The sequence below is a fragment of the Carassius auratus genome, chromosome 2 (genome assembly GCF_003368295.1).
Source record: "Carassius auratus strain Wakin chromosome 2, ASM336829v1, whole genome shotgun sequence".
NCBI lineage: Eukaryota > Metazoa > Chordata > Actinopteri > Cypriniformes > Cyprinidae > Carassius > Carassius auratus.
The window spans coordinates 4,422,431-4,439,588 of record NC_039244.1 but is presented as its reverse complement, the minus strand read 5'-3'; the positions used below and the strand labels follow the sequence as shown (position 1 = coordinate 4,439,588).

Genomic DNA, 17,158 nt, shown 5'->3' with positions numbered 1-17,158 from the left:
AGTACATTGCAGCTGATATGAAAGTGATATATACTGTACACATGAGCTGGAAAAAGACAAGCTTTGTTTCCAAGTGGGCAATAAGTAAAGATACTGTGACAGTAAACTTTTGTTAGTATAGGCACAATGAAAATGTCCAAACTGTATTTGAAATCTGAATGAAATATAATAATCGCCTATGTCAATATATATATATAGTTACTCTTTAAATCTCCAGCACAAACAGCATATTTTTAAATGATCAAGACAAATATGGTTACATGCACTTTATGGTGATTGCCTTCCATTCAGTGTTTTTTTAATAAAGTTGAGCAGTTCTTAACTTTTGAAAGTTCTTCGCCAATCATCAACACTTCTCTGCTGTCTGTCTTACAGTCAATCACTTAAGAGTGTTGATTGGCTCCTATAAAATGATTTGAAAACACCCGCTCTGTTCTACTGATTCAGTCATAAATATGCCATCACCTAGTTGTGTAACAATATAACCTGCAATGAAATCACTGAAAAATCATGATATTTTTCAGCTTGCAGCAGAGCAACTTATTAAAAGGCTTCACCTTGAAAGCAAACACCGACTCCTGAGAGCTGTTGATTTCCTTCAGTCAGATGTACAGTCCCAGTTCCCAGAGTCGTGTGCAGAGGATGAGCTGCCACAAATTTTTCTACAAAAATTGCTGATGATGGACTACAGAGCAAGAGACCTCCAGGTTAAAGAGAACAATGAACAACATCACGCACACCAAACAGACAGTGACTCATGTAAGGATGTTGGTGATGCCTATGATGATCTTTTTCAAGAAACTGCAAAACCTGCTGATGAAACAAACAAATCAGATCCTGTCCACTTGATGGATGTTCAGATGGCTGTGTTTCATTGTGCTGATCGTTTCCTAAAGCAGCTCATCGTGACTAAACTCTCACAGTGTCAGTATGCTCTGCCTCTTCTTGTACCAGATCCATTCACACAACAGATTGAGTTCCCGCTCTGGACATTTCGACAAATCAAAAAGAGCTGGAAGACATTTGATGATACAGGTAAAATTTCTGGCAAAATCCAGCCGGTCTACAAAGCAGAAACCCCAATGGTGGCTTTCTTCCGGTTTGGTCCTGCATCCTCATCCAAGTCTCAACTAATGAACAGCCTGATCAATGAGAAACACAACACATTCTTCCACAGGAACTGCCCTGGCAGCAGCAGAACCAGAGTCCTGATGGACGGAGTGGTGGAGATCGCTTGGTACTGTCCATCTGGAGAGAAAACAGACAGATTTAATCATTGTGTTGCGTTCTGTAACCTCCGTGGTGATGCAGGAGCGCATGAAAAACAGCTGGGTATCCTGACTGAAATGGCCTCTTTAAATGTTGCTATTTTACCACAGCTTGACAAGAAAGACAAAAGCATGACCAAGATCCAAACCTTCTACAAGGACTCAAAGCCACTCATCTGCCTTCTTACCGACAATGATTCAGCTCTGACACAAATGCGGAAAGGGAAATACAAAATTGGTTTGAAAGGCAGAAATCAGTCAGTTGTATCTGAAGTCAGAAGAGCTATAAATAATGTGCTTTTATCAACTGAATCATGTTCCTTTTTCAAGCCTGAAGACGTGGCTAAACACTCATATATCAGAGTAGATGAGGTCAGTGATGATGTTTGCAGGAAAGGAAAAGAAGCAGCGCTACAGATGATAGATTTACTGAAGGATACAGATCTGACTGAAATCAAAGAATCATTCCTGCAATTTCAGGGGAAACTATGGCATCAGTGGTGCCAGAAGAATAAAGAACTTCATCGACCTACATTAGGAGAACTACATAAGGGAAGCAACATTGAAAAGAACAAAAGTTCTAAAAAATCAGAAATGCAGAAAATCCGTGAACTGCAGCAAAAATCTGTCTTAAGTCAGTTTATCCACATCTTCATCCAAAAACTGAATTCACAACTAGGAAAAGAGACGATATATTTTCTTAAATGGCTTGGTATCCTACTGGATGATTATACCACTGAGAGTGTCTCAGTCCTTCATCATGAGTATCATGAAAAATGGTCAACAGTCCTAAATCTTAAAAAGAAACATGATAAATCACAGCAAATGGCAACTGCACAAGTCGAACTTGAGAGACTATCTAAGAAACTACAAGCTGCAACCTTTGGCTTGGAGCACATACTGAGAGAGATTGGTCAGGTATATGAATCATGTTCATCTGTAAAGAAAAACAAAAAAGACCTGAAGTTTAACTTCTCCTCTCTTCCAAGTCTTGCAGCAGAGTTGATGATCTCTGGATTTCCACTGGAGCTGATGGATGGCGATGCAGTCCATGTTCCTCTGATCTGGGTTACTGCGGTTCTTGATGCACTCATCAAGAAACTGGGAGACCAGAGAGTCTATGTGTTGTCAGTTTTAGGGATTCAGAGCTCTGGGAAATCCACCATGCTGAACGCCATGTTTGGACTGCAGTTTGCCGTCAGTGCTGGCAGATGCACCAGAGGAGCTTTCATGCAGCTGGTCAGAGTCTCGGAGGAGATGAAACAACTGCTGAAGTTTGACTACATTCTGGTCGTTGATTCTGAAGGACTTCGTGGCCTAGAACTGGCCGGAAGGTCAACAAGAAATCACGATAATGAAATGGCCACATTTGTTGTTGGTCTTGGAAATATGACATTGATCAACATCTTTGGAGAAAACACAGCTGAGATGCAGGACATTCTTCAGATTGTTGTTCAGGCCTTCATGAGGATGAAGAAGATCAGACTGAATCCAAGCTGCTTCTTTGTGCATCAGAACGTTTCAGATGTTACAGCCGGAGAGAAAAACATGGAGGGAAGGAGACGACTGCAGGAGAAACTGGATGAGATGACTGAACTCGCTGCTAAAGAGGAAGATTGTGATACAGAGTTTTTCAGTGACATCATTGCATTTGACGTTCAGAATGATGTGAAGTATTTTGCACAGCTCTGGGAAGGCAGCCCACCAATGGCACCACCGAACCCCAACTACAGCAGAAATATTCAGGAGTTAAAGGACAGCATTCTCTCAAAAGCTTCCAAATCTAATGGCATTACACTTTCTCAGTTCAGAATGCGTGTTAATGATCTGTGGAATGCACTGCTGAATGAAAACTTTGTGTTCAGCTTCAAAAACACACTTGAGATCGCAGTATACAGAAAACTGGAAACTAAATACAGTGACTGGACGTGGAACCTCAGGAGCGCCATGATGACCATTGAAGACAAATTCTACAACAGAATTGCAAATGGAAACATTAAGGTTCAGGAAAATGACTTGTTGACTGAAATGAGAAAGACAAAAGAGCAGGTAGAAAAATCTATGGTGTCATACTTTGAGGACAGAGATAAAGACATTCTGTGTCAGTGGCGAGGAAGATTTGAAACCAGAATCAAAGATCTTCATGATGACCTTGTGATGGGAACAAAACGAAAGTTAGATGAAGCAATTGAACAGAAAAAAGCCAGGGAGCAGCTGGAACAAAGAAGGACAGAGTATGAAAATAAACTTTTTTTTCAGAGCAAGGAACTAGCTTTGAGCCTGAGAAATAAAGAAACAGAGGGACTTATGCTGAAGGAGGAGTTTGACATGATGTGGAGTAAATGGGTCACTGAAATGACGGAAGATACTCCTCCACTGGAAGACTTGAACTTTTGGGAGGATGTGATGCAGATCCTATCGGAAAACCATGAACTGACCTTTGTACATGAGCGATTAAATCAGAAAGATTATGAACTGATAGACCGCCGGAGTGATTATTGTGACTATATTATGCTAAAGAAGGATCCAGAATATTCGGATGACACTGCATCTTCAGAGGAAGATACAGAGAGCTCAAAGAAGGGCCTAAATGCTGAATGTCAATCTTTAATAAGGAATCTGATTCATAAAATTATTCAGGAAACTGAGAAAATAACAAAGAATTCACCAGTTGGAAGACGGGGCTATAATGATAGTTACATTCAGGAGATAACAGACTGTGTTAAAAAGTCTGTACAGCAACATCAATCAGAGAGCCAAAATTACATCTTGAAAAAGGAGTTTACCATAGATCTCAGTCTTCATGTGTGTGACACTGCAAGACAGGAGTTTACTGAGCTCCACAAAGAATTCAGAGAAGCATATGACCCGAGACTTTATCTTGAGAAGCAAAAAACTCAGTATTGCAATGTATTTATGAACTTCTACAGAGGCACACCAGCAATCATACAGAGTGAATTCATCTGCAGCAATCTTGAACCGTCCATCCTACAAGCTGTTTACAATGAAACTGCTATTGGTTTGGCAGCACAGATGCGGTCTGACATAGCAGCGTTTTGTGAGAACAGACCAAATCTGGAGAAACACATTCTGAAATTCCTTGCAGAAAAGGAGGACTTCAAGCATTACATAAAATATATTCATAATCCCAGATCATACTTTAAACTTTTCATTAAAAATGAAGTGAAAAGATACTTCACCAATCAAAACCAAAGAATTCTAAATGTTTTCAAAGGAAATCTAAAACAAAAGGAGCAGACTGTAAATAATGCAATGAAAGCAGCTACAGTGGAGGCCAAGAGTAAGAGTGGAGACGGCGACATGTGGTTCAGATGCTTCGTCACAACACTAACAGATGAGCTGAAACTCACAGGGAACTCATGTGTGGATCTCAGTGAAATTAAAGACTTGGATTTTCTTGAGAAGCTTTTAAGTGACAGTCTGAAGCAGAAGATGAAAAATCTACAGAACAGTTTTAAAAGCATCAATGACATAAAAATGGAAAATTGTAGAAAGGGACCAGATGAGATTTTGATTGAGCACTTCTGTCAGTGCTGCTGGGTTCAGTGTCCTTTCTGTAAAGCCATCTGCACCAACACAATGGAAGACCATCCTGGAGATCACAGCGTTCCTTTCCACCGTAATATTGGACTGAATGGGTGGTCTTACAGAGAAACAACAAATTTGGCTGTTGAAATCTGCACAACAGCAGTATCGAGTGATCGATATTTCTCTCCGAATTCTACAGATGATGCAGTCCCCTGGAAAGAATACAGAAAAGGAGGTTTTAATTATGCTAACTGGAGCATCACCCCTGACTTCAGTGATCTGCTCTACTGGAAGTGGTTTGTGTGCAGATTTCAGGAAGATCTGGAAAGGTACTACAATAAAGCATTCCAGGGAGATGGTGAGATTCCAGATGAATGGAAACAATACACAAAAAAGGAAGCTCTGGAGAGTTTGGATAAATACATGTAATGGAAAAGTAATCACATGACACCCATTCAGGTCCCTGATTACAGATGATATTTTGACATTCTGTTTCACACAATACCAGGGGTATCTAAACTCGCTCCTGGATTGCCACCATCCTGCAAAGTTTAGCTTCATGTTGCCTCAACACAACTGACTGGAAGTTTTTACATTGTGCTTTAATATAAGATTTTTTTTTTCTGAAAGTGTTTGTATAAATACTGTCACATTTTGTTGTGAACACTGCTGAGCTTTTTATAAACCATACATGCGTTGATCAGTACTATCAGAATTCAGAGAGTAAAACATGTGATTGTTAAGCCAGTGGGAAATGTTTAATGATGAAGTCAAAAAACATATCTTCAGCTTATAAACATAAATTGAGAACAGATGTTTTTTGTGACTCTTTTTTTTTTATATAGATCTGATGTATTCTAGCAAATTGATGGATGTGATGATGCAGTGTTTTTCTCTTCCTCTGATAAATTAGACCATTGTTTAATTTCATATTGGACATAAGTTTGCAAACAGTCATTTTGCTTGTATTTTACATCTACTGAACTCTGGATAAAAACCAATAGTTAACAGATTAAAAAAAAATCCAACAATCATTAAAAAAAAAAAAATTCACCATGATGATTTCCTATGTTAATCATGTTAATCTTTTGAAAGCATTCATAGTACATAGTCAAATATTTTTGATTTGTACTCATGGTTATCTAGACATGTTGCAGGTTTATAGGTTTTATTATATTGTGTGATGATGTAAATTCTGAATAAAGCCTGGTAAATGAAATTAAGCTTGATTTTCTTTTTTGTTTGTTATGTTTTGTTTAATGCATAACTCATGTAATAAGAAAAAAAGTGGAGGATTAAATATGGTTTGTTCATATGGAGATTATATTGTGCATGTACCAGTGTTATATTTATAAAGGTTATTTATACAGTAGGCTATTATATTTTTTAAATATATTTGAACTTGTGTTATGTCATGTGTTTTTTGATGCCATTTGAACTATTTTAGATTTAAAATCATTATCTTATGGATCTGAAATCTAAGATGTCCATTTTCTGCAAAAATCCGAGATGGTCTTCACTGCAGCATGATAAGGGGGTTAAACCCATAAACCCAGCCATCTCCACCCCCTAGATCTGGATCCCACCACGCCCCCGGGATCTTCTGTAGTGAGGGGCTACTGAAAAATCCAGCCAGCAATCAGTGAACAATCAATAATGTATTTAGGTACACCGCAAATGTACTCAATAGCGGCGTCTAGTGATAGATCTCAACAGGCCAACAAACACCGGCTATCTTCCGGAAGTGACGCATCCCCTGATTGTCAACATGCAAGATGGCGACGCTTCACAGGCAGAACGCTGCTGGACGGAGGAAAGTCCAGGTAATAATTTACAGAGAATGTCTCGTACTTTTAAAAACATGTTTTATGGAATTTATATACGTTTACTTATTTCAGGAATTTGTTGCCAATATAGCGTCCGTAATATTTACAAACCGAAACATTACCACCCTTACAAGAATCACTGTGGTGTTGTTACTGTAGTACAGTGAGGAGGTGTAACGCAGTGGCATTCAGTCAATTTTAAATGTGTCTGAATGCTTTTTGGACCACTGTACAATTGTCTGTTGACTGATTCGCTTTATTTGATATGAAAATAATTATACCTTTGGTATAACATTGGTATTTATTAACTGTAAGTAGTCTTTGATTGTCTTATAAACTGGAGTTATTAATAACGATGTGTCTCCAGGTTTCTTATGTGATCAGAGATGAGGTGGAGAAGTACAATCGTAATGGTGTGAACGCTCTTCAGCTGGATCCTGCTCTCAACAGACTCTTCACAGCCGGCAGAGATTCCATCATCAGGATATGGAGTGTCAATCAACACAAAGTACAACCGGCGTTTTTCAGGATTTGTTCATATTAATGCCCTTATTTTGTTCATGTGCGACCACACCTTCCATTTTTAACTTCACATCTCCCTCTGTGGTCAAATGTTTCTGATAAGTCCAACTAACAGCTGTTTACTTGCAGCAGGATCCTTACATCGCTTCAATGGAGCATCACACGGACTGGGTGAATGACATCATCCTCTGTTGTAATGGAAAAACATGTATGTCTAAGCACCTCATATGCCTTTTACAGAAACTTCAAGCTCAAACCTAATCAAATACTGTATATGACATTTACATTACATTTAGTCATTTAGCAGATGCTTTTATTCAAAGCGGCTTACAAATGAGGCTAATGGAAGCAATCAAAAACAACAAAAGAGCAATGATATATAAGTGCTATAACAAGTCTAAGTTAGATTAAACACAGTACACGTAGCAAGGGCTTTTAAATAATATAATAAATAAAAAGAAAACATATAGAATAGAAAAAGAATAGAGCAAGCTAGTGTTAGAGGTCTTTTTTCTATAAAAATATACTGTATAATCTGAGCTTTAGTTATCTTCAGTGGATCGTTCTGTGTTGCAGTGATATCAGCCTCCTCGGACACCACCGTAAAAGTCTGGAATGCACACAAAGGGTTCTGCATGTCCACATTACGCACACATAAGGTGCTTTTCTTATTATATTTATCTTAGTTTGTTGTTTTAATTTTGTTAAATTTCCATGCATATGATGGAAGTCCTGCATTGCCAGACATTTGACTGTAGACAACCAATTTGGTAATTTAACAACTCCAGGAATTTGCATATAAAAACAGATTATAGCTTGAAATTTTGAAAGTTCTTACCATTTTGTGTGCAATATGATTATGAGACAAAGTGATTATGTTGATTTTGATTCATTCTTCAGGACTACGTCAAAGCTTTAGCATATGCAAAGGAAAAGGAGCTGGTGGCATCAGCCGGTCTGGACAGACAGATCTTCCTGTGGGATGTGAACACACTGACGGCTCTGACTGCCTCTAATAATACAGTCACCAGTGAGCAAACTCTCTTATTCATTCTGTTTGAAACGGTCTTCCTTCTGAGTCATCGATTTAGGGTTGAAGCATGTAATTAAGCAGAAGATTATGAAAACCCATTTCTTCTGAAATGAATGCAGCACTGCAGCCAGTGTTATTATTGTATCACTGAGATACGCTTACAGTTTTCATTAAAAGTTGGATTTTGGATCTTTTTTTTTTTTTTAATAAGTACGTCAAGTTAAACTGAAAGAAAATGAAATGTTGCCTTGGTAGCTTAAATAAGTTAATTTTTTGTATATTTTATTTCAGTTAAGATTTTTTTTATTTCAAAACTTGATGTATATTTATTTATTTTTTAAATAGTTGAGTGTAATAACCCTGATTGCATCCATCATGTCTGTGATAGCTTCGTCACTGAGTGGAAACAAGGACTCCATCTACAGTCTGGCCATGAATCAGACAGGAACTGTGATCATCTCAGGATCTACAGAGAAGGTTAGTTTTCTGGTTTTAGGTTTAAAAGAAGGAAAACTGTCATTTCAACTGCAGGTTCAAATAAAAAGGTTTTGTTTATTGGAAATTTGTTTTTTTTTTCAGGTTTTGAGGGTCTGGGATCCACGGACATGTGCTAAGCTAATGAAGCTGAAAGGCCACGCTGACAACGTCAAATCATTACTGTTAAACAGAGACGGCACTCAGGTAGGACTTCAACACCGATCCAGAAATATTAGCACATTTTGTATATCACATGTGCATCAGATCCCAAAATATGAAGTAAATATGTTTGGAATCCGGCCTTTCGAACTGAGATGCAGAAAATCGTATTAAAATAAGGTTTGCAAACATCAGTCTTTTTTGTTGTTGTTTTTCAAACAGCTAAATAGATATGTATATCTATATGATATGGCAATCTTTTTTTTTTTTACCTGTCTGAACACAGCCATAGTTACTCTAACTTTGAGGTTTTCCATCACGTTAAACCTGCACTGTCTCTGTCTAGGCTCTCTCTGGTAGCTCAGATGGTACGGTACGCTTGTGGTCTCTCAGTCAGCAGCGATGCATTGCCACATACCGAGTCCACGATGAGGGCGTATGGGCCCTGCAGGTGAACGAGGCCTTCACGCACATCTACTCGGGTGGACGTGACCGAAAAATCTACTGTACGGATCTGCGTAACCCTGACTTGCGTGTGCTCATATGTGAAGAGAAAGCTCCCATCCTGAAGGTAAACTTGAGCTGCTTCGTGTTTGAAATAATTTAGAAATTAAGTCATTATCAAATGTGACCATGGAGCATAAAAGCAGTCTTAATTCGCTGGGGTTTATTTGTAGCAGTAGCCAAAAAAAACATTGCTTGGGTCAAAATTATTGATTTTTCTTTAATGCCAAAAATCATTAGGATATTGAGTAAAGATCATGTTCCATGAAGTTATTTTGTAAAATTCCTACCGTAAATATAAAAAATGTATATTTTTTATAATCAAATTTTTTTTTTATTATAATATGCATTGGTGATTTTCTCAGTATTTGGATTTTTTTGCACCTTCGGATTCCAGATTTTCAAACAGTTGTATCTCGGCCAAATACTGTCCGATCCTAATAAACCATAGAACAGTGAAAAGCTTTTTTAGCTTTCAGAATCTCAACTTCTGACAAACTTGTTTAAGCTGGCTGCTCTTATATCTGATGGTTTCTCTGTGCAGATGGAATTGGACAGATCAGCTGATCCTCCTCAAGCAATCTGGGTGTCCACAACTAAATCATTTGTAAACAAATGGGTGAGATTTCTACACAGTAGTGTAAATGTACAGTTGAACTGAAATGCATTGAACTGAATGAAAACATTCTTTCAGCTCTTCTCTGTCTGTATTTGTTTATTTGTCAATCTCAGTCTCTAAAGGGCATGCAGAACGTCAGAGCGTCCGGAGACTACGACCACGACTGTAGTGCCCCTTTAACTCCACTGTGTACACAGCCAGAGCAGGTCATCAAAGGTTAATAAGCTAACTGTATAAGGAACTTATTAAATCACTGGTTACTAATCTCTCTTGATCAAAATGTGCTCGACTGTTTTCTATAATTGATTTCATCTTTGACTGAGATCTTGAATTTCATTTCAGGTGGCACCAGCATCGTTCAGTGTCATATTCTTAATGATAAGAGGCACATACTTACCAAAGACTCCAATAACAGTGTGGCATTCTGGGATGTCCTCAAAGTAAGAGCAGATCATGAAAAGCTTTTTTTGCATCTTAATGGCAGTTGTTATTTAATCTCACTCTGTGGTTTGTAGGCATGTAAGGGAGAAGACCTGGGAAAAGTGGACTTTGATGAAGAAATTAAAAAGAGGTTCAAGATGGTCTATGTGCCGAACTGGTTTTCTGTAGATCTCAAGACTGGGGTGAGTATTAGCAGCTTGTTTTCTAAGTTAAAAATGAGGATGAAAATGAAAGATAATGAATGTTACATCTGTTCTTGCTGTTTTTCAGATGCTGACTATCACGCTGGATGAAAGTGATTGTTTTGCGGCGTGGGTGGCAGCTAAAGATGCTTGTTTCACAAGCCCAGACGGCTCTGATCCAAAGGGTAATATCTTCTTCTAAATGCCTAGTGTTGTTTTGCTGTGACTAAGTTTTTTTAGCTGAATATCTAATGTTTATGCTGCAAAAATGACATTCTTGAGGCAAAAGACAATTCAATGGGGGCTAGACTATATGTTTGCTGATGTGGCCTTTTTAATTTTTTTGAGTAATTTATTTGAAGAATTATTTTATTTTGTTTTATTTTTTTTGCACACTTCACCTTTAAATCAAAATAGAAATGCCTTTGAATTTGAAATTTTTAGTTTTAGTACCTTTTTGATGTAAGGACATTTAGAAAACAAAATGATGAAATTATTGTTTGTTTATCATTCATATTCTGACTGTACGACTTAATTTGACAGGAAGAATTATGTAACAACTATTCTTTGTGTTTCAGTGAATCTGGGTGGGCTGCTCCTGCAGGCGTTGTTAGAGTTCTGGCCCAGAACTCATATAAATCCAGTGGAAGAGGAGGAAATCGAACTCAACCATGGTACACTTTTTTACTTTTTTTCTGTAAAGGAGTATTTTAATAAAAAAAAAAGTTGTATTATAAAAAATAAAAAAAACTGTTAATAGTTTTTAGTTGTGAATCAAATTTGATCTGTTATTTTAGTTCATCCTAGAATTATTTGCAATGCATTCTGGGATTGCCTAATGCACATGAATGCACACAGTTATTTTGATAGTGGTTTCTGGACTTTTTCCTTTTTTTAAGTATAATGGCTTAGCTTAATAGTTTGCCGTCTATTTATCATGTAGCAATTCAGTAGAATTTGCCTTTATTCTAATAATTCTGCTATTAAAAGAATTACTATTTAAAAAATGTATTTAATAATAAATTTTTACTGAGTTCTTTACAATGTACATTGACATTTCCCTATCAGCAAAGAATGTGTGGAATTATTTCTGTATTTAAGCAAAGCTTGGTTTGTAAGTTAATGGCATTCATGGAATTCATGGAAATATGCAGTTGGTTTCTTTTTTAGTAATTTTCCGTGTGTATTTCCCTGTAGTGAATGGTCAACAGGAGAGCCAAATTCAAAAGGGCAATGGCTACTTCCAGGTTCCTCCTCACACTCCTGTCATCTTTGGTGAAGCAGGAGGAAGAACGCTGTTTAGGTCAGAATAACAGTGTCCAGAACTGATGAAGACGTTAAACTCATCTGACTTTCCTTCCTGTGTCTTGTCTTCATTATAAGCTGTATTTCCTTCCAATTCCAGGTTATTGTGTCGTGATTCTGGAGGAGAGACAGAGTCCATGTTATTGAATGAAACTGTTCCTCAATGGGTTATTGATATCACTGTAGATGTGAGCGTTTCATATCCCGCAATCATTCCATTAAGTGTCCATGACATGGACTTGAAAAATGTTTTTGACTGTTTATTGACTGCTTTTCTTTTCTGCTACAGAAAAGCATGCCAAAATTCAACAAGATCCCATTCTACCTCCAACCTCATTCATCATCTGGGGCCAAAACACTCAAAAAGTATGCTGTGTTTGTAAGATATAGTATATAAAGAATGTTTTCTGTGACAAGTTTAGTTAGTTAAAAGTCATACTGGACTATGCACTTGTCTATACATGACTGGACTATACATTACATTTCCATATTTAGTGTTTTGATCTTCAGTAAACCGATTATTCGTCAAAATCTGTTGTTTTCAGGGACCGATTGTCCGCTAGTGACATGCTGCAGGTGCGGAAAGTGATGGAACACGTCTACGAGAAGATCATCAACATCGACACAGAGTCACAGACCACCAGCTCCTCAGCCAATGACAAACCAGGAGAGCAGGAGAAAGAGGAAGACGTGGCCGTGATGGCCGAAGAGAAGATTGAGCTCATGTGTTTAGATCAGGTTAGACCTCCAGACATATAAAAAATACTAGTAGAAATACACCTTCATCACTCCAGTGTGCTCATTTTTCGCTGTTCAACAGCTTATTTTCCCCAGATGTTGAAAAGAATTTAAATGAGGTGACCATTCTTTAGTTTTGATTGGTTGTTGGTTGTTAAAGTTCAAACATCTTTAGTGACACCAGTAACCCTTAATAATGAAATGACATGTGTGAAACATTGATAAAGTGGCCTTAACCTCAGTTAAACAGTGTGGAATGAAACTTGAACTTTAGTAAATCCTAGTTTTGGTGACTTTCGGCTACATTAACATTATTTACATACTTATTAATGCTGGACTGCATTGAATGTTTCATGTAACATTATATAATTTGCATTGTGCTTCTAATTAGTAAACAAACAAAGCTCATGTTACAATGTTTGTTCATGGTCTATTGTTCATGTTTGCTGTCTCCTTGAAGCTTTTGGATCCAAACATGGACCTCAGGACTGTAAAGCATTTCATCTGGAAGAGCGGTGGAGACCTGACCCTTCATTACAGACAGAAAGCCACGTGAGGAATCCCCCTGACCTCTGCATAGACCCTAATCTCCTTCAACCCGCATCACTTTGACTTCCAGAAGCATCCCAGAATGCCCTGCTGTCCTCATGTCTGATGGTCACCCAGGAGGAATGTGTTTTCTCTTTGCAGTGGCTTAAAGAAGAGCTAGCAGAAATATCTGAGCGGCAGTTTAAAGATAAAGACTAAAGACTGACTGCTGATTAATGCAGATGTTGAGACGTTCTGTGAACTACAACTTCATTTTATTGTCTGCCTTTATTTCATTGATTTATTTTTTTCTGTATGTATATTACTGTTGTGTTTAGAGCTGTGTCTTGTCCAGCTTAACACGAGTCATGATGATGATGATGATGATGATGATGCACACACGAGTACTTCCGTTCTCAGACATCCCAGAGATGTTTTAACTAGACCAGATCCAGATTCTAAATCAGTTGCTCTTTGAAGCGCTCCGTTTTGCTTTCTTCCAAGTAAACAATGTATCTTTATTTTCTAGATTTAATTTTATCATAATTTATTTGAAGCCATATTTTTTTCAGATATCAAAATTGTCTAATGCGGAACAAGAAGTGCTGTTTCAGCTCGGCTAATTTTATTGCATACGTGTGTGAGACACTTTCCAAATGTATATTTCTCATCAGTTTGTTAGTTCATTTCTGTGGATCAGTGCACATAACCGTGTTACAATCATCAAAAAACGGCCCTGCCCTTGTCAACTAACTGACATTTTTGTGAATAAACGTTGAAACTGTGCAACTGAAAAAGTTAATATTTTACTATTGAAAAGTGATTTATAAATGCTGGATTTCATCTAAATCATATTGTAACTCAAAAGATGGAAAAAAAGGTAACAATACAATAATGTTCAGTTTTTAGCAGTATTAATGCATTATGTATCATTAACAATGAACACGAATTTGAACAGCTTTTATTAAAGCAGTCATTATTAGTTTTATTTCTTATCATGTTAAGTAGTATTTTTTTATATTTTATAATAATATTATTCATAAATAAATTGATTATATACCTATAAAAAATGATTTTGTGTATGTAAAAATTGACTAAAATAAGAAACTGATTAATAAATGTTGTAAACATTGTAAGTTCACAAAAATATTTAGCATTTAAACAACGAAGCCTTTTTTGCTTCAGTTTAACAAAATTAAGCATTTACACCTAACAGATTTCTGTAACATACGGTAAAGGGAAAAAAAAAAATTATTTTATAATTCAACAAAATACAAACCATGTTAGTAGTGATTTTTACTAAGAAAATCTTGTTATCAGACTTCTGATTTGCACTTATGTTGATGTGCAGATTGAGCTGCAGAAAACTAATTCCATAAAGCAGACACAATTTGTTTATTAACTGAAAACACAAATATGTATACATGAAGACAAATGTAAACACTGCATATTAGTTAGACACGAAACATTTCTTTCCCTCTCTGTATGCTTCCCAGACAATGATATGTGCATTTTAATTTGCTTCTTTCAGTGCTTTCCCAGAGAGAACACAGATAGGAAAGAATGACAGTGACACCACAGCACGAATGATAAGAAAATCAAAGCATGTATGAACACTTACAGAGCTCATCCAGTTTTCACAGAAATATCAAATGTCAACAGAGTAACTTAATGTTAATATGTTAATGACATGATGAATAAAACCGAACAACAGTCCATAAATATTTTACAGTGCTCTGGAGGTTAATTTGCCTGTAACAGGCTTCTGAAATGTGGTGCAAATGTGCTGCACTAAAGCACAACTCACATACTAAATACCAACTCATCTACAAAACTGTAAAAAAGTTGTCAGCAGAAATCACCCCTTTTTGTCGAATAATAAATTAGCCATGTTACATTACATAGTTTACAAAATAAAATAAAGGACTGAGCTGTTCCTGCACATCCTGATGTGGTCCACATATACACAGAACTATTAATTACATTAACAAATTAAAAACTTGAAACTTTATGCTGATGTAATCACTGCAGTTTTCAAGACAAAAAAATAATAATTTAATCTCAAATATCTGTCAAGGTCAAAAAAGGACATAAAGAGTATGATAAATCTAGTACTTTTTTTGTGAGGAATAGAACACATAAGTCATACTCTCATGGTTGTTTTTCTTCCTCTATAGCTTAAAAAGAATGGAAGCTTGTTTATACATGGGATAAAAAAAATATATATATATATATATATATATATATACACATACATTATATATATATACATATACATACACACATATACATATTTTTTTTTTTTTTTTTTTTACCAAAGGTTCCTTTGACTCAGAATTGTGAGATGTACATACAGAATTGTATAAAAGCATAAACTAATCTAAATTGCTAAATAAAAAGTCACAATTCCCTTGAATTGATCAGCAAACAGATTTTCATTGTTAAACAATTCAAAATGTCATTATTTTAATATTACTTTCCACTCTAGTCATCCGTCTTTACACCACAGTCTACTTTCCACTATTCCACACAGGGAAAGACTGCACTCATGCCCACAGTGGGCTAAATGACTCCCTTCTTCATCTTTAGAGAAGATGCAGTGTGGAGAGGTTCAGCTTCAGGCCTGAGTGTGTTCACTGAGCTGCTGGATGCGGTCCGCCAGCTGCAGACAGTGTAAGATCCTGCTCCTCTCGTCCTGGAGCTCCGCGGCAGACACGTCATCCTGCAGCTTCCGGCTGAACAGCACCAGATCCTGCATGAACAGCCCGACCGGCTCCCGCTGACCTGCAGGAAGCTCCGTGATGCTGGCGTCCTGGAAGCGAAGGTCTATGTGTTTGGCTCTGCCCAGTCCTGGACCCCGCTCTTCAATCCAAGTCAGAGGCCTGTCAGAAACAACTCAGGTTAACCTGGGATTTTAGTGTCACAGATGATATAATAAATAAATAGAAATACCAGATGTATGTTTATTCATTTATTATCAAGTAAAAACCTTGAAACGATGGTGAGCAGTGTTACTTCAAAGAATATTAATTAATTTCAATACAATCATTCACATTTTAACTTAACATCTTCTTGTGCATGGACATTTATTGTTCAGCAATGAAATTTAGGAAATTGTGTGTGTATATATATATATATATATATATATATATATATATATATATATATATATATATATATATATATATATTTTTTTTTTTTTTTTTTTTTTTTTTAAACACATACACCATGTTAATTTCAGCTATTCATTAAAAAAATAAAAATGAATGAATAAATAAATAAATAAATAAATGACAGCTGATAATAGGTTATGCTGAAGGAAGGACTCATTATATCTAGGGATGAGTTTTGTTCATGGGATCTTTCCACTTGCACCAGTAAGCAACCATTTTTCTTCATTAAAATGTGTATGTTTTGAAGTATGTTTTCAAATTAATTTCTCACTCCATATGACAATTTAACAGCAAAAAAAAAAATAATTACGGCACATCTTATATATTATGTGGAAAGCTTGAAGAAATGGTGACCTGTTTCACTGCAAATATGCATTGTCTGCTTAAATATTTATAATTATTTAACTTTAAATGAAATATAAATATGTCCTGAGAAAAGAATAAAAACCTAAGAGAGAAAATAATCTTTTTGAAAATCGGCCTCTACATCTTTTAATAATTTTAAGTAATTATAATATATCATATAATAATAATATATAACAACTTCAATTGTGTAAATTTATAATATATATATTAAAATGTGTATGTTTTGAAGTATGTTTTCAAATTAATTTCTCACTCCATATGACAATTTAACAGCAAAAAAAAAAATAATTACGGCACATCTTATATATTATGTGGAAAGCTTGAAGAAATGGTGACCTGTTTCACTGCAAATATGCATTGTCTGCATACATTTATTTACATTCTAACCACAAATCTTGGTTTTATTTGTCAGCTACCCACTAAACAATATATAATAATATATATAATTAATAATGTATACATTTAAAA

General features: G+C 36.2%; 3 protein-coding genes across 5 annotated transcripts in view; 2 read left to right on the top strand and 1 right to left on the bottom strand.

The window, feature by feature from the left end:
- The first annotated feature begins 491 nt into the window (after positions 1 to 491).
- Positions 492 to 5,968, top strand: LOC113040167 (interferon-induced very large GTPase 1-like). The gene has a single exon (XM_026198462.1). It carries the CDS (start codon positions 492 to 494, stop codon positions 5,244 to 5,246), a length of 4,755 nt encoding a protein of 1,584 aa, XP_026054247.1. The 3' UTR covers positions 5,247 to 5,968.
- A 561-nt stretch (positions 5,969 to 6,529) lies between these two features.
- On the top strand, positions 6,530 to 14,079 carry LOC113113327 (WD repeat-containing protein 48-like). 3 transcript variants are annotated; one of them, XM_026279449.1, is made up of 19 exons: positions 6,530 to 6,640; positions 7,011 to 7,151; positions 7,298 to 7,373; positions 7,742 to 7,824; positions 8,066 to 8,195; positions 8,587 to 8,675; positions 8,778 to 8,879; positions 9,181 to 9,405; positions 9,883 to 9,957; positions 10,071 to 10,173; positions 10,300 to 10,397; positions 10,473 to 10,580; positions 10,669 to 10,765; positions 11,159 to 11,254; positions 11,778 to 11,883; positions 11,986 to 12,073; positions 12,175 to 12,251; positions 12,431 to 12,623; positions 13,084 to 14,078. In XM_026279449.1, exons 1-19 carry the CDS (start codon positions 6,593 to 6,595, stop codon positions 13,177 to 13,179), a joined length of 2,031 nt encoding a protein of 676 aa, XP_026135234.1. In that variant the 5' UTR covers positions 6,530 to 6,592; the 3' UTR covers positions 13,180 to 14,078. The 3 variants fall into 3 exon arrangements, with proteins under 3 accessions (XP_026135234.1, XP_026135231.1, XP_026135242.1); XM_026279446.1 differs by having other exon boundaries at positions 7,295 to 7,373; positions 13,084 to 14,076; XM_026279457.1 differs by lacking the exons at positions 6,530 to 6,640; positions 7,011 to 7,151; positions 7,298 to 7,373; positions 7,742 to 7,824 and having other exon boundaries at positions 8,107 to 8,195; positions 8,544 to 8,675; positions 13,084 to 14,079.
- A 1,376-nt stretch (positions 14,080 to 15,455) lies between these two features.
- Positions 15,456 to 17,158, bottom strand: part of LOC113113305 (biliverdin reductase A-like) — a 5,018-nt gene continuing 3,315 nt past the window's right edge. Inside the window, exon 7 of the mRNA XM_026279431.1 lies at positions 15,456 to 16,033. Within this exon, the coding sequence (XP_026135216.1) occupies positions 15,769 to 16,033 (265 nt within the window). The 3' untranslated portion in view covers positions 15,456 to 15,768. The remainder of the gene's footprint in view (positions 16,034 to 17,158) is intronic.